We start from the raw sequence: 27851 nt of genomic DNA, 5'->3' as shown, positions 1-27851 counted from the left end.
AAATGGAGTCAAGGTCTGAAATGAACAGTCTAGTTTTTTTCAACTTTGATTCTGAAGTTTTTTCTTCCTTTAAAACCAAAGATCAAAGTCACAATTAAAAGAGAAAAACACACCTCTGATTGGAACCACTGCATTTTTATTTTGTACTATAAATAGAATTTCCCTCTATTTCCCATTCCCTTACACAAGTAAATGAAACGTGTAACTGCATGTAACTATTCAGTAAAATACCACCACAAATGGCTTTAACCATGAGGTAAGCTAACTGTGTTTAGAAGGCACTCTGCATTTGGTTACAGTTGCATGCTTTACACTAGCATCTTGTGTTTGGCAATATTGCCATCTCTTTACATACTTTCTGGTGAACCCTACGATACATGGAGGCTTCTCCTCAAACTGGGGCTGACACCATCAAGTTACCAAGCTTTGCTTCACTCTTCCCCAGCAGCATAGGCACACAGGTGAGCAAAACGATGGTGTTTGGATAGTAATGTGGTGATGCTGAATAATGATGTTTCTTGCACCTTTTGTCTACAGAGCTGGTTTTCTCAGAAGAAGATCCCATCATTTAGTCATCTGTCCACAATGAAACTGTCTCGCTTAACAACTTGCAGTTGACGTAACCAGCTTCTGCTGGCCATTTTGGAGTCATCTTGACCTTCAATCTCTCTGCCTGCTGCATACTGGTTTTTATGCGAGTATATGTTGAAGAAGCTGGAGGTTCCGCTGAATCTTCAGACTTAGATACTTCACTGGTTTAAGGCTTTTTGTCATTTTTGTTTGTTTTTTGTTGTTGTTTTTCTTTTTGGGGGGGAAGTTAGGTTTAGTGATTAAGACTGAAGAAGGGGATGAAGTTTTAATGTGGTCTTGATGAATGTTTTCTACTATTGATGGTGCTTTTCTGCAATGTATCACAGCAAGCAGTGTGGCTTCATAGCATGCTGGTGATGGCTGGGGCAGTGGCTCTAGCATTTTGGAAGATGCAAAGGAGGGCGAGATTTGCAGTGATCTGGTAGTCTAACAACTGGTGCAGCTCTGACTAGCTGCTTTTGAGGAAAGTTTCTAAAGTGGAGGGAGCGCTGTGTAATTACTTCCAGATACCAAGACTGCCAACTCCTGGATTGACATCTCCTTGTTGAGGTAACTGTCATACTGAGCCATGGTTAGCCTGCCGCTCTTCAAGGCATCCTCAATTGAGAACTCTCTACCAGACTTCCTGTCAAGTATCACAGATGATTCCCCATTGGGACCCTTTATTGAGATCTCTTCCCAGTCACATTCCTGACTCTTCAGTTTGACGAACAGGCTCCATTCAATGAGGCCAAGTCTATGAGCTTCCTCTGGAGACATCTCCTTGCCTGTGTCGGGGTCAATGACCACAATAGAGCGCCTCAGGTGGTTTTCTCTTTGTTCCCTCTTGATAGCCACTGTCTTGAGACGATTCTGGAGTTGCTCAATCTCTGCGTCCTTTTCTCTGGATAACTGCTTCAGGTCATCTAACTCCCTTTCCAAAGCTTGGAATCTGGAGTCGAGGTTGATTCCACTGTCCACATGGGCCATGTTTCTCAGATCCCGCGCCTCTGTTGTTGTGAGTTCAATCTCTGACTGCAGTCTCCTTGTTTCCATCAACAGGTTCTGTTTTTCAAGGTGTAGTTTGTGGTTTTCCTCTCTTAACAAGTCTAACTCCTTTGATGACTTAGAGTTATTGAATTCCACCTCAGACAATCTTGTTTCAAGACGGTTGATGTCTGCGTCCAGCTCCCTCTTACGCCTACTCTCCTCCTCCAGATTGCTCTTCAGCTTTTGAATCTCATACTCTGTGTCTCCTTTGTCCACTTGGACACTCTCGGAAAAGACCACTTTTTCTTTGACTTCCATCTTCTCCAAAGAAAGAAGCTTCTTTCTCAGGGCTTCCAGTTCAGTTTGCAAGACTTGTCTCCGGTGCTTCTCTTCTTCCAGCTCCAGTTTGAGGAGGGAGTGTTCCTTCTCCTGCTGGGGATCTTGCTGCAGGATCACTTTCTGTTTCACAGTGACTCTTTCTGTTGTTTCCCTTTCTTGTTCTTCTAACTCATTCAACCTAATCCTAAGCCTCTGCACCTCCAGTTCAGCCTCTCTCCGTGCCTGTCTTTCTTTCTCGAGTTCTTCCAGCTGACGTTCTAACTCAGATCGTCTCCTCTGCAGTTTACGGAGTTCTTCACGGAGGCAGTCAATTTGCTTCAGTTCGCTCTCAATGCTCTGAGAGAAGGAGTTGACTTCAGCTTTCAAGGCAGGATCCTGCTCATACTTCACTACTTCCTGTTGCACCACCTTCTCCTTCACCTGGGAAAGCTCCTCTTCCTTCTGTCTAATTTTTTCCTCTTGGAATAGCCGCTCCCTCTCTAGGTCAATGTGTTTCATCTGTTCCTCTGCTAGCTGAATTCTCAGAGACTCTACCTCCTCTCTGGTCTTAGGGTCTTCCCGAAACTGCAGAATTTCTTGAACAACCTCCTTCATATGCACTTGAGGCTTGGTGTCTTTCAAGGCTTGTATCTCTTGTTTCAGCTGATAGATCTCCAGGTCAGCTCTTTCAATCGCTCCTGTCCTATCTATGATTTCTTCCCGAAGTCGCTGTAGTTCCTTTTCAGTTTCTGGGTCATTCTTGTACTTAATGACCTCCTTAATGACTTCTTTGACTTCTACCAGTGGCCCTCTGTTCTTCAGAGCAGCCAGCTCAGCCTGGCAGGTCTTCAGTTGTTCATCACCACCCCGGCATCTTCTCTCCTGCTCTACCAGCTCCAAACGAAGGTTGGCAACTTCATTTTCAGCCATAGGATCTGGGCGCACAATCTCGCGCACTTTCTCCTGGACAACCACCTTGGCATTCTCCTCCTCTAGCAGCTGGATCTTCCTGAGCAGCTCAGCCTTTTCCCGTTCATTGGAACGGCTCTTGGATTTCTCATCTTCATACTGGCGCCGAAGCTCATTCACCTCTCTCTCAATTGCTAAGTCTTTCTCCACCTTTAGCACCTCCTTGACAGTAATTTTGCCCTCAGCAATGGCCCGTTCCTTTTCAAGACGTTTGAGCTTGTCCTGGAGGAATCTGAGCTCCTCCTCTTGCTTCTGTCTAAGGGCACTCTCCCTCTGCTTGGTCTCTTGCAATATCTGGAATTCTATCTCCAACTGAGGATCATTTTGCAGCTTCAGCACCTCCTTCTCCGTTACCTTCTCCTGCTCTTTGTTCTTCTCACTGGACAGCACAGCAATCTGTTGGCGTAGAACAACAACTTCGTTCTCTCTAGTGCCTTCCTGCCTCCTAAGCTCTTCTAGCTCTTCCTTGAGCTTCAGGATTTCATCAGCTTGAGCCTTATCTTGCTCAATACGTAGCACCTCTTTCACAATATACTCCTGTCCTCCTTCCCTCTTCTCGTGCTCCAAAACACGCAGCCTAAGTTTCAGGGCCTCCAGCTCATCTTGGAGCACCTGGTTTTTGCGCTGCTCTTCTGCTAGATTTTGCTGCATTTTGTGGAAACTCTCATCCAGTTGAGGGTCAGGCACTCTTTTCAGCAGTTCTTTCTTAACTACAGTTTCTTGGGGCTTCTGGTTTTGCAGGTGGACAATGTTGTTCTGAATGGCTTTGATCTCTGCTTCTAGTTGCTGCCGACGCTGGGTCTCATCCTCAAGCTCTTTCTTCAGCTTCCAGACTTCTTCCAGAGGTCTTAGAGATTTTTTGGTCTGGACAAAGTCGTGAATCACTTGAACGTCTGGCTGCTGTTGTTGAAAAAGAGCATGCAGTTAAAATAATAAAGGATTTCATTTGATGCTTATTTCAGTGCCTCCAGTGACAAACACCACACAAGAATGTGGATCTTGGCTAATGGAGGCTGCCTGCTGCAAACACTGAATAGGGTTTATTTGCAAACAGGCTTCTTCTGCACTAGTCTGTGGATTTCCAGCCTTTCTGTGTGATATCTGTGGCTTCCAGAACAAGGGATACAAATATTCCTTGCAGGAGGTCGGTCTGTCTGATTTTTGGCAGTTTATTTAATGTAGGTTTCCACAGATTAATGATTCGTAGGGCATAAAATACTGAAATGTTTCCAGTTCAACTTGTAATAGCAAAGGCACATGTGGATATTGCTTACATAAATACTCTTTCTAAATAGCATTGCCTCAGCCTAACGAAGGTAACAGGCAGAGATCTGAACTCTTAGCCAAACTGCTGCAATGGAGCTGAAGCCCCTCTCCCTCCCCAGGCCCCAGGAGCAAGGGCTTTAGGGGCAGCTGTATGTGGTAAGGCTGAGCCTGTGCTCGCTCTTGCTAAGCCAGCCCTGGGTAGCGATGGGTTCGTTACCTGCCGCAGGAGGTTCTGAGCAAATTCTAGATTCTGCAGCCTCTGTTTATTAACAGCATTTACTTCGGTGAACTTGGCTGCCAGAACAGCTTCCTAGGAAACAAAAATGCATTCAGAAAAGGTAGGGAAACCTGAATGTTTGTTCAAGATTTGCTGAATAGAAACCACGGGCTAGACCCAAAAGAAGTAGCCCTGGTGCTTTTCCAAAACCTTTCTATAAGAGCGATCCCATTAGCTTTGGGAAAACAGCAGTGATGCCTGTGTGTGCACACCGATACCACCTGCACTGTGGTCTCACTTTGGCCTTTCCCTGTATGTTACTACTTAAGACTTGCAAGAAAAGATGCAACCAGGGAAGAACCAGGTATACAGCTTCGTTTGCCTGCCTTAATATATAGGATGAGTTTGAGGCAGGGAGCAAGCGGATCCTGCATAGATAAATAGTTTGCACCTGCTCTCTCCCTAAATATGTGTATCCAGCATTCCATTTTTGGCAGTGAAACATCACTCTGTATGAATGTCTTGAGAGGGAAAAGCTTTTTCTGGGTTTTGGGTGCCCCCAAAATGGACAGACTAAAGATGCTGAAAAATTCCTTCCTCAGCCACTTATGCAGGTGATTTCTGAGGCTGAAGCCACTGACAATAAAATAACTGTTCTCAAAATCCTCCTTGGTCCCACAAGCTGCAATCTGCTTTAGTTCCCTATGGGTTGCCACTTATTTACCTCCTCTTTTACTTTAGCAGCTGGAGATTGGAGCCTGGGCTTCTTGCTCGTGTACCCATTCCGACCATTCTCCAGGTCAAGGATGGACCGTAGCTTCTCGGCTTCTAACTCATAGTCCTGCAGGATCAAATTCCCAGAAAAAGGTGAGATTACTGGGTTCTCTTCACACACAGATCTCTCCTGGACCCCAACTTTAATGACTTCTTCCCTTGAACTGTGTTTTTCCTTAGGGCAAGTCCCTGAGGATGGTGGGACCCAGAGTTTTAGTGGTGGAATGTCCCCTCAAGTTGTGAGTCAGGTCTTGCACAGGTGTTGCACAGCCCTGCTGATATATTGCATACGTGTGCTCAAAACTTCCAAGTTACATCACCAAAGTGAGCTTTAGACCCTCCTTTTACAGAGAGGAGAACTGAGGCAGTCCCACGGCATCTGCCTGGCTAACGGCTACAAATGGAGTCAGTGTCAGAGCAGACATAGCCCAGTTTTAGTACCTCAGTGTTTAAGTGTACCAGGCTGCACAGGGTTTCTCTGGGCAGCTCTTTGTAGGATGTTAAAAATTCTCCCAGGGGTAGAATCACAGTCCTTACCTTCACTGCCTGCTGGTATTGCTGTGCCGTGGTGGAGACTTTCTGCACCTCCTGCTCCTTGCTTGCAATGTCACTCAGAAGTGCCTAATGTGCACAGAGACACACATCAAAGGGAGCACAAAACCCCAACACTTCAGCCTTTTTCAGGTTTGTAATTAGAGTTATGATACTGAGAATTATTATTAGTGTATATACTTCACGTGTAAACAAGTCACAGATGGGAAGGTGGGCCTTACAGTGTAAAAATAAATCTAGTTAGTACATATATATGTATATATATGTTTGGGAGCTATCTTAATTCCCCTAAGTATTTTGCTTTTCCTCTCCCCCTTGGAGCCCAGGACTTCTCTAAAGGAATTACCACTTGGTTCTTCAGCTTCACTTCAACTTGCTGAATGTTATCCGTCTCCTGAGGCTCATAGTTAGGTATGTTGCAAAGGAACTGGTTGATCTTGTCATAGTTTGTGCGGTAGTTGGAATAGGCACTTCTTGCTTTCTGCAGGGTTTGAGTTCTGTAGGAAGAAAGCTCAGCTTCAGTCCTGTCAAATCTGTTGTGTCTTCTGCAGATACCTCTTAACTGGACCTCACTTTCCCTTCCCCAATTTCCTAAAGACACAATTTGTTTGCTTCCCATCCCTTTTTCTCTCTGAGAGAGAGTCTTCTGCAGGAATTGATGGCTCCTTGGCAGTACAAATACAGGCAAAAATGAGAGGAGAAAGGACCCATGGGGCAACTGCAGGGAGAATCCCAGTGAATACAGGTCTTAAAATCCCAGTGTCCAGAAAGAGGGAGATTTGAGAGGGTATGGTGGATGGTGCACTCTTAACTTACCCACATGGCAGCCAGTGCATGCACTCCTACCAAAGCTCACATTTCTTAATCCTAGAGGCTGTCCACATCTACGCAGCCAGTACACGCCAAGAACCTCTCTCTCTTCTTTCTTAGCCCTCTTTGAGGCCATTCTGCAACTACTTATTCTTGTGACAGTGTTAGGCTTCTCCCACATTCAGTGCGGCTCCATCTTCTACTGTAAATATCCCAGCTCTCCAGGCTGGTCCAGTTCTAGCTAGATCCTGTCCTAGAGACTCACCTGAGGTCAATTTGCTTGCTGAGGTTGTTGAAGCGCTGGTTGAGTTTGTAGAGCTCGGCTTCCTGCCGCTCGATGTCAGGGCAGTGCTCTTGGAACTTGCTAGCCAGGGTGTTGGAGCAGGTCTTTGTTTTTAGCAAGTTCTGCTCTGCTTCGCTGAGCAAGAACCTTTTGGATTGCAGCTCGGAACCCATGGCCTGCAAAGGAATCGGGAGAGAAAGGATCTCTGGGGTTCTGCGTGTGCCAGACCAACTCCAGCATCTGCGCTGGAGCTGCAGGTGATGTTAAGGAACAGCTGAACTACAATAATGCTGTGAATTCTGCAGAAAAGCAAGTTAGAGGCGTGTTTTGTAAACACAGCTGTCAAGTAAATGTGTTGGAGAAAGCAGAGAGCTCTATTCCCTTCTTTACCTGTTGTCTTTAAAAATAAGCATACTGTGTGAAAGATGTTTAGTGCTTCTCATGCAGACCTTAGGTCCTTTTCCTGCTAGTGCAGCAACTCCAGAAGGAGCAATGAAAGCTTTTGCCTACTATGCTGAACCTGTGGACTTGTTCCAAAGCTGAAGAAAGATGTGAAACTCTGGCTTAAGCAGTTCTTGGCCTTTGCAGCAGAAGGATCACCAATTCTGCTCAGTGGATTTTCCCAGAGGTAAATGTTCTCACAACCCTGATAGGTCTATCTCTTTTATTTATCAGGCCTCTGCACTGCTTTTCCCAGACCATTTTATCTTATTCTTTACATTAATCCTCAGTCAAATCAGAACTACGCAACTGGCATTTACGTTCTGGCTTGAGGATGGGAACAGTTTGGTCATTTATGGTCTTTTCAGAAGTTTTCCACCTCTTACCACCCCCCCAAGCACTTTCTGAGGTACACGCTGCAGGAAAGTTGAGAGAAGACCGCCTCTCCTCAGGTATGTGGGGACCACTGGACTTACTACAAGGCATGTGTCACATCTCCAGCTGGGATAGATCATCTCTCTACCAACTGATACAAATTTGTCACTTCAAAAGTAATTACTTTTGGAAAGTGTTTCTGTATACGGAGCATGTTGATAGGGTCAAAATTGTTTGAGAAAACACTCACCAACAGCTCTTCTTTCTTACAATCTACAACCCGCAAGTCTTCTGGTACAGTATCATCTATGACCAGTTTGTTCTCGTATGTGGACAGCAGGTCTCGGCCTTGTTGGAGGCTCCTCTCGAGGTGTGTGGCCACCTCGACTCTGTAGGACACAAGGAGAAAAATGTTGAAGTATCCCCCAATCTGCCCCCTACAAGATCCTACATTATACCTGGCTTGTTATGACTTACTTTTCTTGGGCAGCATTGAGCAGCTGGACTACACGGTCATACTTGTTGTTGGTGTCCTCCACCTTCTTCTTGACCAAGGTGGCACTGCCAGTGTTTGGCACAGATTCAATGAAGACCTCACACTCCTGGATCTTCCTTATTTTGTCTGGTTCGATGCGGCGGACCTCATTGGTGATGTTCTGCAGTAAGCACAAAATCTTTATAGAAACTGAATTACACCTTGCATTTATAAGACAACGAAGATGAACCTTGGCTGTCTGGTATGAGAGAGGAGGTCGGGTTGAGGTCCTGTGTTTGATGGCAGGTGTCTTTCAGGATATGTTCCACTGACTCATACCCAGCACTGCTCTGGCACAAAACAGCTAGCTCTTAGCAACGAAACCCTGGATGAGAAGGGACTGGTTCACAACAGCTCTAGTTTGTCTAAAAATGTGGTCCCCTAGGCTCCAATGTTAAGGATGCATTTTTGACACTGCTTGAGCAGAGGTGTTTGGCTGGATGATATCTAAAGGTCCCCTCCAACCCTAGCTGTTCTGTACTTCTCTAAATTCTTGCCTGGACATCAAAGCACTGCAGACAGCTGGAGCAACTTGCTTTCACTTGTGGTGGCATTCGGATTTTGACACAGCCCTGGGCAGGTGATGTAACCAAGGAGCTGAATTTCCTCCCAAAACAAGGGAGGTTTGTGGCAAGGAGCCTGGTTTAATTAGGGGTCTGATGGAGAGGAAGGAAGCCATAAGTTACCAGGGCAAGAGCCTAGTGGAGTAAGTGCTGAAATATGCCTGGAGAAGCAGTGCCTGGGAACACAGGTATTTTCTTGCTTCTCCTTTCTTGGCTGAGGCGGGCAGTGGCAGAGTTAGGATAACTGCCGTGCTCCCAGGATGAGGGCAGGAAAGGCAGGATCTTTAGGGTTCCCCTCTTCTTCCTTTCCCTTGGGAGTGCAGCCCCGCTCTAGCAGGGACTGTGCTCTACGCTGCACTGCAGTGCCGCACCTTGAGCTCCTTGGAGCGCTCCGTGCTGTCCTGCACAGCCCGGCTCTGCTCCAGCGGCGGACGGAGATTCGCCGTTATCGCTTTCTCCTGCTTGTCCAGGTCACTATTCACTTTCTCCAGCCCTGCCAGAAGCTGACGGCCCTGAATTGATGCCGCATCTGGACAAAGAGAAGGAACCAGGTTAGAATGGGAGAGAAGCTGGGGCTACCTTTTGCCCTGATGCTGAGGAGTAGCCAGAGAGCAGCATCCGCTTCCATTCCCCGAGCCCAGCCCATGCTGATCCACTGCGCCTCCGGAGCCATCCCCGTTCTCCCTGGGACCATGGCTAGGCTGGAAGCTGCCAGCGACTGCCCCCGCTGCAAGTGTTCAACAGCCCAACTCTGCGGGCGGGGAGGATGGAGCAGCTGCAGGTAGGGGCCAAAGGCAGTGCTCTGTGTGTGTGCTATGGTCCCCTTCCTTGCAGGGTGGCAGGGGGCTACAGGCAGAAGCCTGAGGACATAGATACAGGCTCATACCCAACTCTGCGGCAGAAGCTGCCCTGCCAGAGCCTCACCTCCAATGCTGTCTGCCTTCAGCCCCTCGTAGCGCTGCTGGAGGACGTTCTTGCAGCTGGTTGTCTTCTCCTTCACATGCACATACTGGTTGGCAATGCTGCAAAGCAGGACAGCAAGGATGAAAGGCTAAGCTGTGGCCCTTGGGCCCTCTATCCCACTGCCACCTGTATGGGGATCTGCTCTAGGAATGAGGAGCAGCTCCAGAGGAACTGGGCCTCCCGCTGCAGCCATGAGATGAGTCGAAGAGGGGCCTAACTGGGGTCAGGATGCTGGGCCTGCGCGCCATATGGGCAAAGGGGCAGTGTCTTCACGTGAGGGGTGCTTGAGAGCAGGACAGGCAGCCCAGGCTCTGCTTGGGACCCCTCTAACAAACACCCCCGGGCAGAGAGGCAGGCAGGGCCTCTCCATCCCTAACTGTGCTTCCTTGCTCAGTGCCAGGCCCGGGGCTGGCGGGATCAGCGATGCTCCCCAGGGCTCACAAAGGCTACGGCGGCAGCAGGAGGGCCCGGCATGGCCCCGCTGCAGCACCTACGTGTCAGCAAGCGCTACCGCCTTGGGGTCAGCGGGCGGGATCATGAAGCAGACTCCCGGGGCGCTGATTGTGTGTCCCGCGCTGTCTGTCACGTCCCAAGTGTCCCCACTGTTCTTCTGCAGGGTGTAGCGGCCTCCACGGCTTATCTGGCCCTGGGGAACAGACACCAGTTATTGCAGCAGGTCAGGAGAGCTGCGTCCCGCTCTGCTCCACACGGACAGCCCTGGGCCAACGCTACAGTCCCTGCTCTTGGCACCTTCTCAAACTTCCAAGTATCTGCAACTTGCAGAAACCTTCTGTGCCAGCTGTTCCCTTAGCCCCCCAGGGATGAAGCTCCTCTTGTCACAGCTACCGCAAGCAGTTCCCACTAGGGCAGAGACAAGGAGGCGTCTCCGCGTCTGTGGGTTTCCTCTCCTAAGAAACAGCTGACTCAGCCAGAGCTGCTCTCCCCTCCCCGGGTCCCTGCTCTTCCCAGGTTGTCTCTCAGCTTTGCTGCCACGTACTTCATTCAGCCATGTAATCCTGTACAAACGTGATACTGAACCACTGCTGTGACAGCGCGGGCGAGAGGGATGCAAATGTGTCTGCTGGGACAACAGTGCTGTTGGTGGCTTTAGTATCTCTGGCCAGAAACATGCCTGGACATTGCTAGCATGCCAGCCCCAGTTGCAGGAGGTGTGGGAATGTGACAGAACTGGGCTGTCGTAATTCCGACATGGGTGTGATAGGCACGATGTCTGCAGGAGGAACAGGACTGCACCTCCCTGGACCTGTTCTCAACTGCCCTTCCTAAGCTGCAAGAGCTGCTTTCACATCGCTGCTGAGAGAGACGTGGCTGCTTGGACGCTGGCAGGACCTCCCGTTGACCGGCTTTCTCGTCCGTTCCTACTGTGCTCAACCAGGCTGTGGCAGCAGGGCCCTCCGGGGAGAAGGGGACTCTACCTGCTCGCCCTCATACTCGCAGAGAGCCTCCACGGGCAGGGGCTGCGGCGGGGCCTCCCGCCGGTACCGCAGCGGGAGGATGTGCTGGCTGCGCTCCTGCAGGGACCTCACCACGGCGTCGTACTTGTCCAAGGCCTTCTCCTGGTCCTAGCGCAGGGGGACAACCAAACACAGTGTAAGGGTGTGGGAAGAACGAAGCAGAGGGCTGCAGAGCTCCTGGGCTTTCCCAGCTGCCGAGAGCCTGGGGAAGAGCTTGCACCAGTGCTGCTGGAACAACCACCTCAGAAAGGTCTCCTGGGTCCCACCATCCTGCTGTGCTCTTGCACTGAGCCCTCTCCCCTGCTCTTCTGCCTCTGCAACCAGACTGGGATTCGGGACTTCGGAATGACGACCCATGGTGATTTTGCATTGCTGCAGAGCTAGGCCTGGGCGGAGCTCATGCCTTGACCCTACAGGCAGCAGTCGGTGTTTCCTGCTCTACAACCTGCATCTGTGCAGCTGCGTATTGCTGTAATAATGCTGAGAGCTCTTGGCTCGGGAGCCTCTTCCAGCAGCTCTCGATCCGCTGCTCTGCCTCTACATGGGCCCGTGGTATCCCCCTGGGTTTTTCTGAGATGGAGCACACACGAGGAAAGGGATGGCTCTTGGAAGAGCTCTCAGCTGTCCCAGAGATGTGGGGCCTGCTGGGACATGCCTGGGCCGCGCCGCACAGCCCTTCCCAAGTGGGCGCTCGCGCCGCCAGCTCGGCTCGCTGCAGCACAGCGAGTTCCACAACCTCCTCTGGCAGCAGGTCTAATTATGCTCCCACCCCTTGCGAGCACTAACTGAATGAGAGAACAAATAAAAACCAGCTCAGTGAGCAATTACGTTGCCATGGGAGAGGCAATCTCTAGCTGGAGGGGAAGGAAGAGTCAGGGGAAGGCCGGGCGCAGGGAGGCATCAGTGTGGGGCCCTGCTGTAGCCATGCTGAGAGCCAACCTGAGCTCCCCCCACGGCCTGGGATGGGCCTTCTGTGGGTGCTGTGAGAACCCTGGGGTGCCCCACTGCTACCACCCTGCTGGCTTCCCCTGATGGGCCTGGCTGCATCCCTACTCACATCCAGCTCCCGGAGGAGAGACTCCAGCTGATATCTATCCTTGAACTCTGGGCTGAATTTTTGGTCCAAGTCTGTATCTACCCTCTTCAAGAGCTCCTGGGAATCCTTGATGTCTTTCTGGAACTGCAAAAAAGTAAAATCTCTTGTGAGTGAAGGCCCTGCTGAAAAATGGACCAGGTTCTATGGCCCAGCATCATCCCCGTCCTCACACTACCCCAAGCAGAGAGAGCTAATGGGAGAGATGACAGAGATGTGAAAACTCAGAAATGCAGGGAGAAGGAGAATGAGGAATCACTGCTTGCCATGTTCACAGCCCCATAGCTAAGGCAAAGATGACCAGTGAAATGGGGGGCAGGTTATTGCATGCTCCCTTCCTGCAATGTTGCTAAACCCTGCTTCTGACCCATCCTCCCCGCCTTTAATTCTGTCTCACTAGAACAATGTCATGACCAGGACGCCTTTCTGCATTGTGCAGAGCTGAGCCCTTCCACACACCAACCATCCCATGGGGCAGTTATTCTAGCAGCTACTAAAGAGGCACCTACAAAAGGCACGGCCTGGGCTGGGCGCTACAGCTCAACTTTGGCAAAAGATTCATCAGGTCCTGAACACACCCAGGTTGTGGGAGAGGAATCCTGCCCAACCTGCTCTCCTGCAGAGCCTCCCCGGGTGTCAGATGCAATTTATCAAGCAGACATCTGTCTGCAGAGCTCAGCTGGAGCGCTGAGCCCTTCGCAGGGCTCCCTGTGCAAACGCAGCCGTGTGCTTTGCGCAGGTTGAATTCCCTCCTCAGACCTGTTCTACTGCCCTGAGGAACATGCAAGGCTGCCCCACGGCCTGGCTTGGGGTAAGGTAGCACAAGGCTGCTAGAGCCTTGCTGTAAGCCCAGACAGAGGGAAATTCCTCTGCCATGCTGCATGCAGAGGGGCTGACACTGGGCAGTGACTCTTGGACCTTGGCAACAGCACTGGAGACTTTCTGGAAGTTTTGCTTCCAGAACCAAATTATTGCGCTCAGGGTTTCAGCAATTATGACTTGCATTATATCAGGTCAAGGCTGAGGACCTAGTAATTCCCCTAGCTTAAAAGCTCCTTAGACTAAAGGACTAAATCTCTTCTGTCCTGTTTCCAGGGTGCTGGGGTTTGCTCACGTGTTAGCATCACTCGTGGCCCAGCATCCACCCTCTGGGCTGCACGGAGCAGATATCCATGCCTTGCTAGCCCCAAGGATTGGTACCTTGTGGAAGTCCTCCATGAACTTCAGATGGCTCTCCTCGCAGATGAGGAAGTTGAGGTACTCCTTCCAGTCTGCGTGGACGGCCTCGATGTGAGCCTGTAACAAAACCCATTTCCATTTTGAACAACCAAATCCTTGGCTGCCTATGAAACAAGCCAGGAGCTCTTGTTAGAGCTGGCATGGGGATGCAACAGAGCTGGCCCAAAACTGGGATGCTTTGAGGGCACTGTGGGGATGGTGGAAGACAGCGGCAAATTCTGTGACAGCATGTCCATTTTCCCATCAAACGTGGAATGTGATAATGTAATTTATCCTTTGTGGAGAGGTCCAGGATAACCACCACAGGAATAATGACAGTGGTGATTATAAGAGCTACTTAGGTTTATCTCTGCTTCTTTGATTCTGTTTATATGCTTGCGAGCAAAGGATGCTCTTCCCATTTGGCATCCCAGGAAGTAATTAATGTGTTGCAATATCATGAGGCCCCATGTGGGATGATGTCTACGCACGTCCCCTCGGAGCAGGCGGAGAAGCCAGAGCTCACCTCGATGGCGTTCTTCCCAGGGTGATTCTGGGCAAGCAGCTCATCTCCATCTGCGTGCAGCTTGTTGATGGCCTCCTCTTTCTCTTCTAGTTTCCGGTGGATGAAGTTCTGTGATGAGAGAGGACCTTGGCTTAGTCCAGTGTTGTAGCTACTTCAGTCTAAAAGGGTATGAAGAGCTCCACAAGACTGGTGGCCTACTGTTCCCCAGCTTGCAGATCTCTGGGTTTGATTATTACCAAGCTAATGCTGAGCTAAGGAAAGAGAGAACTAGGAACCTGATGACTCTCCTCTTTGCTTAGGTGCCCAGCACCCTTATTTCTGGCAGGAGGTAAGGATTAACATTGCTCTTCATATTCTATCTGTAAATCTCCAAGTGCTGCCTAATGGAATAGGGAAACTGAGGCACGGGGAAGGGATATTTCCTGCCTCTGTCCAAGCTCCAGGCTGGCTCCGTGCCTGCGTGTTGCTGCGATGCCTGCACCTGGGCAGCTGGCACGAGGACGGGCAGCACACGAGGACGGGCACAAACCTCATATTGGCGGCGCCGGCTCGGGTAGTCCAGGTTGTGGTCGCTCCAGTCATAATGTGTCCTGTCCTTCGCCTGCTGATCCAGCCAGTAGAGCTTGTTTGTGCAGCGCTGCATGTAGTCCTGCAGCGAGTTCAGGTCCTGCTGCCGCTGCTGGGAGCCAGCCTGGCAGGGAAGGGAGAGAGCGCTCAGCCCCACATCCCTTCTCTCCTCCACGGGGCAGAGCCATCAGCCGAGGGTGCTGTGTCCCTGCAGAGGTCCCTTCCCACCCCAGCCTCACCCTGCTGCCTCCCAGCCTTTCTCCAAGGCCCCAGTGGGGGTCTCTTACCAGCAGTTTCTGATATTTGGCTTGGAGGTCACCCGTGAAGTCCTGGTAACAGAAGAAATGCAAGCGTTAAGAGCATGTCCCCAACGAGCAAAAGTCCAAAGCAGCTTGCATGAGGGAGTGGGATGTGGATTTTACAGGATTTTCACCATTGTAAAGCTAGGGTCAGTGTGCCATGCTCTGCTTGGAGCCTAGGAGTGGATCTGGGCACCCACACAAGCCTGCCCAGGCCTTGACAGCTCAGGAGGTGCCTGTGGTCCCACCTGGGCAAGCGGCCTCGTTGCTCTCACTTTGCCAGCAGCACGGGCCTCCTGAGCCCAGGGCTGGCCCCGAGGCACAGGGACAGAGCTCACCTTGCTGCCTTCCTTGGCGATGTGTGGGCCGATGGCCATCACCTCGTTGTGGAAGATGTTGTGCTCTTCTACTTGGCTGTTGACCAGTGGCAGGTCAGTTCCAAAGCCTTTGCCGCTCAGCGTGTCCTGCATCAAGCAAAATTTAGGGTTAATGATGGGAGAAAAGAGGCTCAGCAGATTGGGGCTGGGTGCCATCTGCTGAGCATGCAGCACGTGCCACGGGCAGAGCTCTCCAGTCCCCCAGCTCCTCATGCCTACAGGGAGGTTATGGGGACGATCGAGCCAGGCTCCTTACAGGGCTGCATGACAGCAGCCGTGAGAAGGTACAAGAGACAATGGGCATGACCAAGGCAGGAGATGCAGGCTAGATCTAAGAAAGCCTTTTCGCTCTGGGACAGTTGAGTGTGTTGCCCTGGGAGGGAAGGGACTTGCCTGTGCTCAACAGCAGGGCAGGAGCTGGCCAAGCCCAGGACCCGGAGGGGATGTTCCCACTGAGCCCCAAGTTCCACCAAATCATGAGGTAGGAGACCTGTCTTCTGCTGGGCACTGTGCTGGGCAGGGGTCACTGGTGCCATCCCAGGCCCCCTCGGTACCTGTTTCTCCTCAATCACTGTTGACCAGTTGACCTGGGGCTCGATGTGCTGCTGGGGGAAGCTGTAGATCTGGTCATGTTTCACACGCAGGTTTGCAACTCGTTCCTTCAGCTGCCGGATGCTGCATGAAGGGAGACACGGGTGGATGCAGCACGTGGGGGACAGCCAGCCCTGGCCTAACTTCAGGCTATCCCTGCCAGGGACAGGCAGTGCCCAAGCAGGCTGCCCCAGGAGACCCTGGAATGTAGCCCTGGCAGGCAGGGCAATTCGCTCCACGTTGTGCAACCAAGCTCCTGCACCCTGACCCTCTGCCAAGGGCTGCTCAGCAAAACGTCCTGCTCAGGGCAGGCTGTGGCAGAGCAGAGCAGGACCTGCCTCCCCAGCGGGCACATAGAGCCACGAGGACCATGCGGCCACAGGCAGAGGGCAACTGCCCCTGTCCCCTGCACACACGTGTCCCAGGATGGCTGCAGGTCAGGAGCAGCAGGCAAATCTCCACACTGGGAGGTGAAGGAGCTCCCAGGGCCCTCCCAGGTCCAGACGGAAGCTGAGCAGACCCTGGAGAAGAGGCTTTCACACCCCATGGGACTTTAGGAACCAATTTCCTTCCGTAGTACTCACTCTTCAGCAATCATTTCACCCTGGGGGTGCTTCATGTGCTTGGCAATTGCTGCATCCCCATCCAGCACGTAGAGCAGCTTGTCTGACTCGGTGAGTTTCTGAGCCGTGAGCTCCTTGTACTGAGCCAGCTGGCCGGCCTTGATCTTGTGCAAGTCCTGGGGAGGCAACGAGGAGAGAACTGGGAGTGGAGCAAAGAATTACAAGGAAAAACCTGCAGCACCCACACACTGCAGAGCTGGCCTGGCCCCACGCTGTGCGCAGGGTGAGAGCACACGGCTGAGCCAGGCCCCCCCCAGCTCCTGGAAGCTGGTAAGGTTCCTTGGCTACCTCAGGACAGTCCCATTTTTTACACCTAACATTGTATTTTTCTCCTCATATGTGCTAGCCCTAAGAGCTGCGGTTGGTGAAGGCTCTATTGCCTTCAGCAGCACCAAGGCATCATTTGAGAAAACGAAGCTGTTTCAGGCCCCTTCACCTCCATCCCAGCTGCCTCCTTGCTGCAGATCCCTGCTCTGTGCAGCACTGTCCTGTCCTGCATGGAGACGACTCCCAGGGCCACAACATCTCACACGGACTTCCAGCTTCTCCCTGTATCCCTGAGGGACCTGTGCCTCCCTCTGCTACAGAAGGGCCATCCCAGCCAGGTGCCGCCTCCCGCCAGGGTGAGCACACGGATACGGGCCGGGTGTGAGGAGCAGGGCTGGCTGCTCCTGGGGCTGCAGAGCGATGCAGGACCCCGCGGCGTGTCCGGAGGAGGGCAAGGAGCCCCTCGCGGGCGCGAGCGCGCTGCGTACTCACGCTCTGCATGCGGGAGTCCGTCTCCACAATGTTTTTCTCCACCTGGTCGGCATTTTTCTGCAGGCGTTCGATGAGCTCGGTCAGCTCTTTGCTGGAGATGCTGGGGAAAAGGAGGGTTGGGGAGAGAGGCCTGTCACACCGGGGAGCGCGCGGAGGGGCCCGTCCCCCGCCGCGTGCGCGGGGCCTGCCAGGCGCTGCAGCTGCGCGTGACTCACTGCTGCCTGCCTGACACTTTCCAAAACACTCGGCCACGCTGCCAGGACGGGGGCGGAGGATGGGGACTTTCTATCTCCCGCACCATGGAAATAGGAGTCCTCATCTTAGCCCACCTGGCCCTCGCTCGGCCTCGATGCGAGCAAGGATGAGAGCTGCTTGCTCCGGCAGAGAGGAGCGCAAACCCCTCTGTCTGCCAGAAAATAGCACCCCAAGCTCCGTGCGTCCAGGCAATAGGACAATCCTGGGCCGCTGCTTCTCCCGGCCCCGGCTGCATCCGTTCCCAGCTGGGCTTGGGGCTCCCGTGCTGCCCTGCATGGCCAGCACTGGCCTGCAGCAGCCCCAGCTCCTTCGAGAGATGGCACCTGCTCTGCAAGGTCGTAGCCATAACTTAAGTCAAATAAAAAGGGAACAAGACAGCACCCATTCTTCCTACTCTCAGGCAGCCTGTCTCTTCCTAGGCGACAGTTCTCATCCCCTCGTATGCATGGCTGGGATGATGGTGCTGTTCAAGCCCCTCTCCATGCATGAAGCAGCACTGATGGGCATAAAGAGACCTTCCCTTTGCTCCGTGCTAGTGGGAGATTGCTTGGGGTCAGCCAGATAGGCACAGTCCTATTGTGGAGTGATACAGCAGCCTGAGCTAGAGCAAATTCCTCCACGAGTGCACAAAACAACCCGTGACAGCTTCTGCATAGCTATGATTATTTTAAACATTTCATCCTCCCTGTTAGCTTTGCTGCAAGGGGAGCAGACGAAGCGCAGTGTGCCAGCTCCATTCCCGAACGACAAGAACATTCCCAGCAATGGGCCGGGCAGTGTCCACATCTCTCCGGCCGTGTAGGCTCGACACAGAAACCACTTTGCGCAGAGATGAATCACAGCAGCTCTCCCAGCAGCAACACCTCTGCACAGCAGCTCCGAGCAGGAAACGCAGGACGCGACGCCCACCCGCAGCTCCCCGGGTAGCTCCTCCAGAAAGGTGTAATTAGCTGTTCTGGCACTCGCCCAGGCCACCAGCTGCTTTTGAAAGGCCATGGGCTCCTGAATGGTCCCAGCAACTTCACAGAGCCAAATCTGTGCCAGACAGCCGGGAAGGCTGGGGTTCGTGGCCCGTCTGTGATTCCCGTTTTCCATGTGGGCTTAAGCCATCTTTTAAGTGCTGGCTAGCTCCAATTTCAACCATCTATAGAGTGGGGATAATAAGCCTTAATGACTTTGTTATGTGGTGGTAGAATTAATTTTTATATGGTGCTTAAAAACGTTAATTGTTTTTATAGCTGCCAGTAGACAAGACGTGTATCGCCTGCAAACGCCGGCTCCCCGGAAAGCTGAGGGGCAGCGAGACGGGCTGGGGTCTGCCCAGAGCAGCTGCCCGGAGGAGCGGCCGCATCCAGCCTGGCTCCCTCGCAGCACGGAGGGCGCCTGGGGCTGCCCCGCATCCCTGCACTGACAACCCCATGTTGGCAGCTCCTCCAGTGCCATCCTGAGCCCGGCAGCAGGTGAATCCCTCATGGAGCAGGATCCCAACACATAAAGCTTGGTCGAGGAAGTGGAGCGTGACCCGTGTCCTCCCTTCTTGCACAGAGAGGTGCCGAAAGCTGGGAATGAACCTGTCAGATGGCAGTGGTCACGGCAGTCCTCTAGGCCAGCATCTTCCCGAGCGCGCGCCCTGCTCAACCCTCAGCAGAGTAGGAGCAGAGGTGGCTGTGGCGGCTCCCGTGCAGCACGGAGCCTCCAGCAGCAGCATTCCCACCCTTTCAGCATGGACACTGCTGGGAAGAGGCAGCCTCCCTTCCTGGCACCGCTGCTGCTCCTGCCAGCTCCGTGCGGGCATCTCCTGCAGGCCAACGGGAACAAACCCAGCCCATGCCTGCTGCTCCAAGCTGGAGCTCGCTGCACGAGTCTGTCGCTTCTGCTCGGCCCAGCTGTGGCCTGGGCAGGATTTACGGTGTTTTTATAGAGGCTGCATCACCAGAATGTCCCTCTGCGTGCCTGGTGGTTGGTGTCTGCTACCACTCTGAGTGCTGCTTGGCACCTTCTGATCAACAACAACAAAAGCACTTCCAGAACTGCAGGCCTCTTGCATCAGCAGAAACGAAAGCAATTCCAGAGCAGAGGAAAAGCACGTGCTTGGCTCTCCGGGAGGCAAAGGCCGCTCTTCCCCGTAAGCCGGCCCAGAGCAAGGTCTGCAGCAAAGCTCCCCATGCAGCCAGCCCGCGGGCAAGGCGGCAGCGACCTGCACGCAACTGCTGCAGCTGGATGTGCGCAGAGCCGCGACGCGCCGGGAGCTGTGTGCGATCTGCTAAGGTGAGGGCAGCTTTCCATGGGTAAACAATCACATTTGGAGCGTGTAGGTGTGCACTGGGAGTGCACTTGCCTGAGTCCTGCTAAAACAGCAGGGGAAAAAGCTATTGAAAATTGATTTTAGAGTTTCTTCTAATCCACTCTCAGTAAGCTCCAGTTTACATTCAAATAGGTGGAGGATTATGAGGCCCCATGGTCCTAGTAAGGCAGAGCAGTGCTCTCCCTGAGCAAATCCAAGCAGCCCAGTTTAACTGGATGTATGGGGCACTCAAAAAGCAACTGAGGGTGGAGATTAGATGGTTCCTTCATTGCACTGGGCTCCTGTCCACGGACGGCAGCCAGTCTGCCTTTCAAATGACTCTTTGGGAGCAGTGCTGGAAGCCCTGGGGAAACACTGGGGCTAAGGATGGGCTCCAGCTGCTGCTGCTAAGGGCATCGGTCATATCATTGACACCCTCTCAATAAGGGGACCCTCTTGTTCTATGCCAAGAGCTACAAGGACGGGACCTGATCGTCCCATGTAAAATGGCAAATGAAATCAGTGGAGTGAAAGTGTTGGGAAGCCAGATGACTAAAAAGACATTATATGCTCGTGTGTGCATTCCTGTGTGGCCACATGATGGTTATTGCTCACAGATGTGTGAGTCACAGATGAGAGCTGGCCCCGCGCTGCTGCATCGCCAGCCAGGCAACAAGGCCAAGAAATCCTCCCGGCCACAGAGGGGCATTTCTCACCTCTCACTCGTGAACTGGAGGCCAAACTACACTTTGAGGGTGGGACAAGCTCCTTTTCCAGATGTAGTTTGGAATTTAAAGCATTAAGCTGAACTGGCACTGACCAGGGGCTCAGGAAAAGCTGGTAGGGCTTGCCACTTGCCTGTATTTGCAGCTTGGTCTCTGCGTCTTCTAACAAGCCCAGGGATGAATCCTCATGATTTAATTGGATCTGTGGCGGATTTTCTTTTTCTTTTTTTTTTTTAACTGCAACAAAGAAGCTTCAAAAATGTATGGGGGAAATAAAATGAAGCAAGGACACAACCGGGACTCATGCCCTGCATCTCCTGCATGGCTTTCGGCACCACTGCGGCCGAGCTGCTCTTGCAAGAGCCCCGTGCTCACTCCGAGAAACACGTCTCATCTGCCAAAACTGATCCCCGGTGCCGGGAAGGGGAAATCCTGCAACACCCAGGCCGTGACCCTCAGCTCAGGTATGGGCTTTGCCAGGAGTTTCCTGCCTGGAAACGGGATTTCCTCACTGCATCCGAGAGGAGCGTGGCAGCAGTGTGGAAGCTGCGGCGCCTGCGGGAGCGCTGCGGGAGCCGGCGGAGCGAGGGCAGCGCGGACGCTGCGCAGAGCACGCGCAGACCCGCTCCGTGGCAGCCCCACATCGCTCTGCTCTTCGTGCCCTGCCGCACGCCACGGGAGACGTTGCCGGCTCCACCTCTGCAGCTACACGAGGGACCAGATCTTGGGCACTAGCAGAACTGTGGCTGCCACCAGCTGAGGTCTGCGGTCAAGAAGACCTAATCAAGACCTCCCGGGTAACCTGGCTCCCTCTTCGTGCCCAGTGTTGCAAGGACCACATGGTGGGACAGCAATGGCAAAGGCTCCTGCCTGCTCCAGCTCAACCCCTGCTGTCACTCCAGTTGTCTCAAGATTTCTGATTATTCCTATGCCACCTAATCCACAAGTGTAACCAGGACAGTAACAATCTGAGAAGATACAAACTATGTTGGAAAACAGCATTACTTCTATTTCAGAGATGGTTTGAGTAGCCTTAGCTTTGCCTCACTGGTGGGTGAAGGACTTGGGATTATTCACATGGGGAAGGGAATGGTTTTATTCTGGTTTCTCCCAGTTGAGGGGCTGGGGAGGAGGCTCTGTGGTAGACCAGCGGAGATGAAAGCTTTGGAGTCACTGCGTTGCTCTTCAGAAATAGGAAATTTCTTATTTAGCGGGATTGAGGTAATTCCAGCTTCGCTGAAAGTTGCCTATTTCTTTTCAGAGCATCCAACTGAACGAATGCTGCCCATCACCCGGGAAGAGGTCCAGAGATCTCACCAATTCTATCTGGATGTGTGAGCAGTGCAGACTGCCTTGGATCATCAATAGAACAAGGAAAATACCCTTTCCTCCCCATTTCACTTCCCCTTCTCTGGAGATTAACATGGAGATTAACATGGACTGCAGCAACGTGGTTGTGTTTCAGGTACTTTTTCTCACTTCTTCAAGTATCCCAATCCACTTTTCAGGGTGCTGTTACATCTTGTTCCTTTGAGAGATTCATGATGGACAGACTAGGTGATGACTTCTGTAATATAAAAACTTTGCTGCTAAACCTGGACTTTTCTCCAGGTCTGACTGCACTGAGGAGAACTGATTTCTACCCATAAGCTTCTAGCCCAGATCATCAGTCCCCTCTAGAGCAGCAGTCTTCTTGCCAACACTGTAGTATCTCGCTGCCAGTCAGCATGGCAAGCCATGCATTTTTCATGCAATTTCATGCCAATTGCATGAAGTGCAATTTGACTGCTCACCCTGTGGTCTTGTAAACAGCACTGATTCCTAGCGGCTTTGAGAGGGCACGGTGTTTGCTTGGCAAACATTCCCAGGTGATGGACTGAGCTGCTCCCGAGCAAAAGACGCGGCACAAACACCGGGTTCTGTGTTTTGTACCTCTCTTCCCTTGCAATGATGAGATCCTTAGTATTTTTTTAATCTCTTCCTCATAGGTTGCGCCCTCGCTGATAAGAACACTTTTTGGAGCTCACTTCCTTGGTTGTGACAGAGGCCTGAAGGCCACAGTAAGCATTTCTGGAATGTTTGTATGTTCACACCCTGGCTTTACACTTGCTGGCAGGTGGTAGGAAATCCCTTCAGGGGCTTTGACTCCTCTGATTGTTTCCTTTTTCAATCAAGGGGGATATTTCACTAATATCTTAAATGAGGGTGCTGAAATAGGTGCTCCTGGAATTCTGACTGCTCCAGCTGGATGAAGTCCCTGTGCCAGCTCCCACTCGCACTGACAGCTTGTCTGCACCTCAGATGATACTATTTTGCTGAGGAGATACAGCAGTTTTATGGAAATGACTCCGTATTGCTCCTTCCTGCAGCTCGGCTGTAACCCTGGCATTCCTGATGGCTCTGGGATTGCTGCTGAAGCCCAGTGGGCACCTGCCTGTGAGACACCAAAGAGAAGCTCTTCATCAGGACAAGCGACCAGCTTCAGAAGAGGGTCTCTGTGCTCCTCAGTCAGAAAAAAAAAGGCCACAACAGAGGAGTAACTACCTTTTGAAACACCCCGAGCTTCAAATGCCAGTGCACAATATTCCCTTGTTAGCTCCCCTGAGTTACAACTCTGAGCAGTGACACTGCGGCGGCGCAGGGGACAGAAGGGCTGGGCTTACAGCCTGTGCAATTCAGGTTTGGTGGAGATTAAGATCTGGCTCAAAACTTTGGAGAAGGGTGCCGTCAAGCTGCACACACCAGGGCGTAGCTGGACAGCTGGATTACTATGCTCAGGCCAGCTTGTTTCAATTATATTTATCTTCCCTCGTATTAATGGTGATACATTATTGTAATGTGCATGGAAATTAAAGCAAAAACAGGCCAGGTGATGGTGAGGATTGCTCCACTATAAATACAGAGCAACTCCCCTGACTCACTTGTTGTTTATTCATTACTGCTGACTCTATTCCTGCAAAACAGCCTCTAGAAATCAGTGTCAGCCAGAGCCATTGCAGGATGTTCCCAGCTTGGATCCAAGGTGCATAAATTGCCTTTTTGATAGGGAAGTGGCTGAGCCACACTGACAGGGTACCAGCTCTCCAGGCACCGTTAAGGGTCTGCAGGGCTGGGAGCTTCCTGAGCCCAGGGGGAGCCGGGGAGAGGGCTGAACTTCACAAACATTTTGGCAATGACTTCTGACTAGGCTCTGGTCCTTATTTTCTAACTCTGGAGCCTGGACTAAGAAAAGGAGAAAAACAACCTCATGTTTTCTCAATGCAACTAGTGTTTGGTAAAGATGAGGGAGAGGAGCTAGATACTGTTCAGCTGCTGCTCACATACTGCGTACGGGCTGAGAAGCCTGTGAGATTTCCCCTTCCCTCCTAGACCGCTCCACTCTCCCTGGTTGAGCACCCGGCTCTCCTGAACCTCCCTAGTGCTGCCTGCCTGCACTAAGGCTCTTTCTAAAAATGATGTCCGAATACCATGGTTGTCATTCCCAGATGAATCCTAGCGCTTTGTGCTACCGGGATGTGATGAACAAGAAGAGTACAGAGCGGCCGAGATGAGGAGACAGAAGAAACACCCTCATGGTCTCTGCTCCCCGGCCAGCATGTCGAGGGGCCCGAGCGCTTGTGGCCAGGTCCAGGGCCAGCCAGGATGCCTGTGGAGCTTGAGGACCTGCAGTCCCAGGCCTGAGCTCACCCCTACACCCAACGTCCTGTCCCTCGCTACGCACCATGCACAAGCGACTGGGATCCTTTGCAAGGATCTCACACAATGGCATCCTTGCCTGCTTCCCTCCTTGGCAGAAAGGAGAGCAGGTAGGAATATTGCTGAGGAGCTAAGGAGACAACTGGGCCTAATCTTGCTAATTTGTGCATCAGAAGAAGGAAAAACCCTGGAGAACATTTGTGGCAGAGGATCTGGCACTGAAGTACCTGCTGGCGGTTGGGATGAAGGGGACAACCGGTCCCCAGGGCGCTGTGCTCAGTGCACGGCTGACGAGCTGCAAGGCTCAGCTGGGGCTGCCAAGGACAGACAAGCCGGAGCAGGCCCGAGGCTTGAAGCACCAAGTTGTGCTTCAGTCATCGCCGCTTTGCCGGATCTCATGCCATTTCTGTTCCTTCCAGGCCATTGCCCCGTTAGGACTTCAAAGCGGCGCGACTTCCTCCCTCGCTAGCGCCGGCTGCAGCCTCGTCCCGCCGGCTGGCTCTGCCGCGGGCGCAGGGCCGAGCATCGCAGCCCTGCGCACGGGGCCTCGCTCTCTGCTCGCAGCCAGCTCCACGTCCCACCTCACTGCTGGGGACGTGCACAGCCTGCACACAGGACTGGGGGTGGTGGGGCTTGCTTGAAGCCTGTACCTTTCAAGGCGCTCTGGATTGGAGCCTGAAGGGCTAATTTGGGGTTGGAGACGGGCGTCTGCCTGTACTCTGGGTTCCTGGGCAGATTATAGAGCCTGGCCCAGCCTGCAGAGACTGCAGCTCCTGCCTGCCCTGCTCCAAGCTCCGGGGCTCATGAGTGCGGCCGTGGTCCTGGCGTAGGCGGCCTGGGGTCTGCATGGCAACAGCAATCTGTCCCAGGGCTTCCCACGGGAGCCCCCGAGCCCAAGCCGTGAAGCAGCTCTGGCTCAAAGCACCTCTGGCCTGGGAAGGCCCCTCCTTGGCATCCCCTGACTGCACCAACTGAGACCGTCCCTTTGTACCTGCAGGAAACGTCCCGGCACGACTGATCCCTTGCCAAACCGATGCACAGTTATTTGCTCTGAGGGCTCCAACCCCAGGTACACCCCAAGCCAACACACAGCCCTCCAGCCACCCTCTCCCCACTGCAAAAGTCCCTGCAAGGAGCGGGCTGAGGCTGCGCAGGACCAAGCCCCTGTTCCTGGTTTCCATGGAGGGCAGTTGACTTTAGCAGGGCTGGTTTTAGCTGCGTTGCTCTGTCTTTCCAGCAGCACAGCCGGGCGGGAGCTGGTCCGACTCCAGCAGTGCCCTGAGCGCGGGCTGGGGCGGCGGGAGCTGCTCCACGCACAACCTCCCCCGGCTCCTGAAGCAAGTTGCTGAACCGGTCGGGCCCTGGCTTCCCCATCTCCGCTGCCGGGCTCTTTCGGCAGAGTGGGAGCGTTCCCGAGAGACGCGGATGTTTGTAAACTCCAGCGCAGGAATTAACAAATCGGGTGGAATGAGCACGGCCTTCCCCGCCGCTGCGCGGGGCTGGGCGGCCAGGGCTCCGGGTGCTGCAGGAGGGTGCCCTGCGCCGCCCCGCGCACTGCTGCCTGCACAAGCCACCCGTGAAGAACGCGATTTCCTCCTGCCCTGTGGCCGCGGTGGCGGCACCCGGGGCTTGTCGCCAGCGCCCTGCATCCTCCCGAGCCCCCGTGCACCTGCGCGCAGGGGCCCATCTACTGCCCCCAGCTGTCACCCCAGCCAGGGCATTTCTTACTCCTGATTCTCCTCTGACAGCCCCCAAGTCTAGGACCATAACCTGCTTCCCACATCCCTGTTCGAGGCTGGGATCGCTCCCCCAGCCCTCACTGCCCTCCTGGAGAGACACTAGCACCAGAACCAGTGTGAGGTGGAGAGGGGGCACTGAGCTCCCTTGGATGGAGCCTCAGCCCCCCGGCACCCTCGGACCCCCTCTCCAAGGGCTGGTTTCAGGAAGAGCAGCCTCCCGGCACCCCTCTCCCTGCAGCAGGCAGCAGTGCTGCCGAGCACCACGGGGAAAGAGCCGGAGGTTGGCACAGTGGCACGAGGGAGCCCCATGCACCTGGGTATGCGGCACGAGTCTTGCCGCTGTCACCGGTGGCTGCAGGACCGAGCGCCGCGGAGCCTCCCAGGCCTCCCCAGAAGTGCTGCTTTTCTCCTGCATCGAGCCAAACATTCAACTTCTGTTGCAAGAAGGACCCCTGTGACCCAGGGCAGGGATCTGGCCGCCCTCCAGTTCCCCTCCATGCCACGCGCAGCCTGGCACCGGGACGCTCCTTGTCCACTGGGCATTCCTCCATCTCTTCCCTTTCTGCATCACTCTTTCGGGGGCTTGTTTCGCCCCGCGCTCTCCGCAGCCTGGCACGACGTGTGACCGCCCCAGAGTCCCCCCGCATCAGGAGGAGCGCAGAAAGAGGAGGAAAGTGTCGCGTTGGGTCGCAGGAAGGCAGAGCCCGCGGTGCCCGCGCCGGGCCGGGCCGTGGGGCGCTTCACTCACCTCTTCTTCTGCACCGAGGGGCTGTACTTGCCCCGGTTGCGCTTCCTGAAGAGCGAGTGCATCGCGGCGGCGGCTGCTTCCCCCCGCGGCCGCCGGGAGCCTCTGCGCCGGGAGCCGCGGCGGGGCCGGGCCGAGCCGAGCCGGGCCGGGCCGGGGGGGCGGGGACGGGGCTGGCGGCCGCCGCCCGCTCCTGCGCTGCCCGTGGGGCCGCGATGGGGCCGGCCCGGCCCCGGGGAGGTGCCTGCGCGGCCCCCCCACGGCAGCCCGTGCTCAGATGGGTCTCGGATGTACCGCACCCCTCCCGCGAAAAAAACAGCACAGAGTTCAATAGCAGCGCGTGGAAGAGCAGCGTCCAAATGGGAAAGATGAAAAACAGCCCCCCTACAGGCAGGGCAGCTCCCCGCGAGGAAAATCCTCTGAGATGCGGAGTCCCTGGCAATGGCCACGGCAGAAAATCCCTGGCAGTCCCTGCTGTGACCAGTGGCACCTGGGGGCTCTCCCACAGCCCCAGCTCCGTGGGATGGAGGGCGGCAGGGAGGGAGGCTGCAAAGGAGGAGGCTGCAGGGCTTGCCCGGCTCTCAGCACCACCCGGCATTGCCCCAGCACCCCCTTGGTCGTCCTGTCTGGCAGCCGCGCAGGGCTGTCCCCCTGGACGCCAGGCAGGGCTGTGCCCAGCGGGCAGCCAGGCGCCAGCGGCACCAAGACCCCACACGTGGGTGCTCCCGAGCTCTCGGGCACCGGGGCCGCAGGGAGCCTCGCTTCATCCCTCCTTCATCCCTTCGTCCCTCCGGCCCCACCAAGCAGCCTGCGAGGCTGCTCTGCCAGGCGCTTGGGCCAACCTGCCAGGGGTCACTCCCTGATGCTGCTAGAGCCGGTCCCGGGGCGCAGGGGGCAGCGGGGAGGGCGGGCGCCAGCTCCCCCGGCCACCAGCCGCGAGGTCCCGCACGCCCAGCCCTGCCGCCCAGCCCCACGCAATTAGGAGCAGCTCTGGCCTTTTTATCCAGGGATTTTGTGCCCATCTGGGATTAAACAACTGCATGCATGATTGTCGCTACCTCACCAGCCCCAAATCCTCTGCTGATTTTCATTCTGGGGGCAAGTCAGTGCAGGCTGTGACCTATTGATCCTGATCCCCGGCTCGGGCCGGATTGCCACCTCTTTCGGCGGCGTTTGCAGCACGCAGAGCCCCGAGCCCCGGGCTGGCTCTCACCGAGCGGAGACCTTCCTACGTGCGTGGATTCAGCTGCGGC

At 54.0% G+C, this 27851-nt stretch overlaps 1 protein-coding gene across 1 annotated transcript; it reads right to left on the bottom strand.

Annotated features, from left to right (window-relative positions):
- Positions 1-968: 968 nt before the first annotated feature.
- PPL (periplakin) lies at positions 969-26727 on the bottom strand. The gene is made up of 22 exons (XM_010213907.2): positions 26602-26727; positions 17155-17254; positions 16357-16511; positions 15736-15856; positions 15143-15268; positions 14793-14834; positions 14468-14629; positions 13939-14046; positions 13395-13490; positions 12159-12281; positions 11063-11209; positions 10121-10272; positions 9588-9685; positions 9035-9192; positions 8043-8221; positions 7816-7954; positions 6732-6925; positions 6003-6153; positions 5642-5725; positions 5055-5171; positions 4331-4423; positions 969-3747 (listed from the first exon to the last, which is right to left on the bottom strand). Exons 1-22 carry the CDS (start codon positions 26661-26663, stop codon positions 1063-1065), a joined length of 5292 nt encoding a protein of 1763 aa, XP_010212209.2. The 5' UTR covers positions 26664-26727; the 3' UTR covers positions 969-1062.
- Between the last annotated feature and the right edge of the window lie 1124 nt (positions 26728-27851).

The sequence above is a fragment of the Tinamus guttatus genome, unplaced genomic scaffold, assembly GCF_059628265.1.
Source record: "Tinamus guttatus ecotype Peru unplaced genomic scaffold, ASM5962826v1 Tinamus_guttatus_pri_ptg000172l, whole genome shotgun sequence".
Taxonomy (NCBI): Eukaryota; Metazoa; Chordata; class Aves; order Tinamiformes; family Tinamidae; genus Tinamus; species Tinamus guttatus.
Note: the sequence above shows the minus strand (reverse complement) of the source record. Positions and strands in the feature narration are given on the sequence as shown.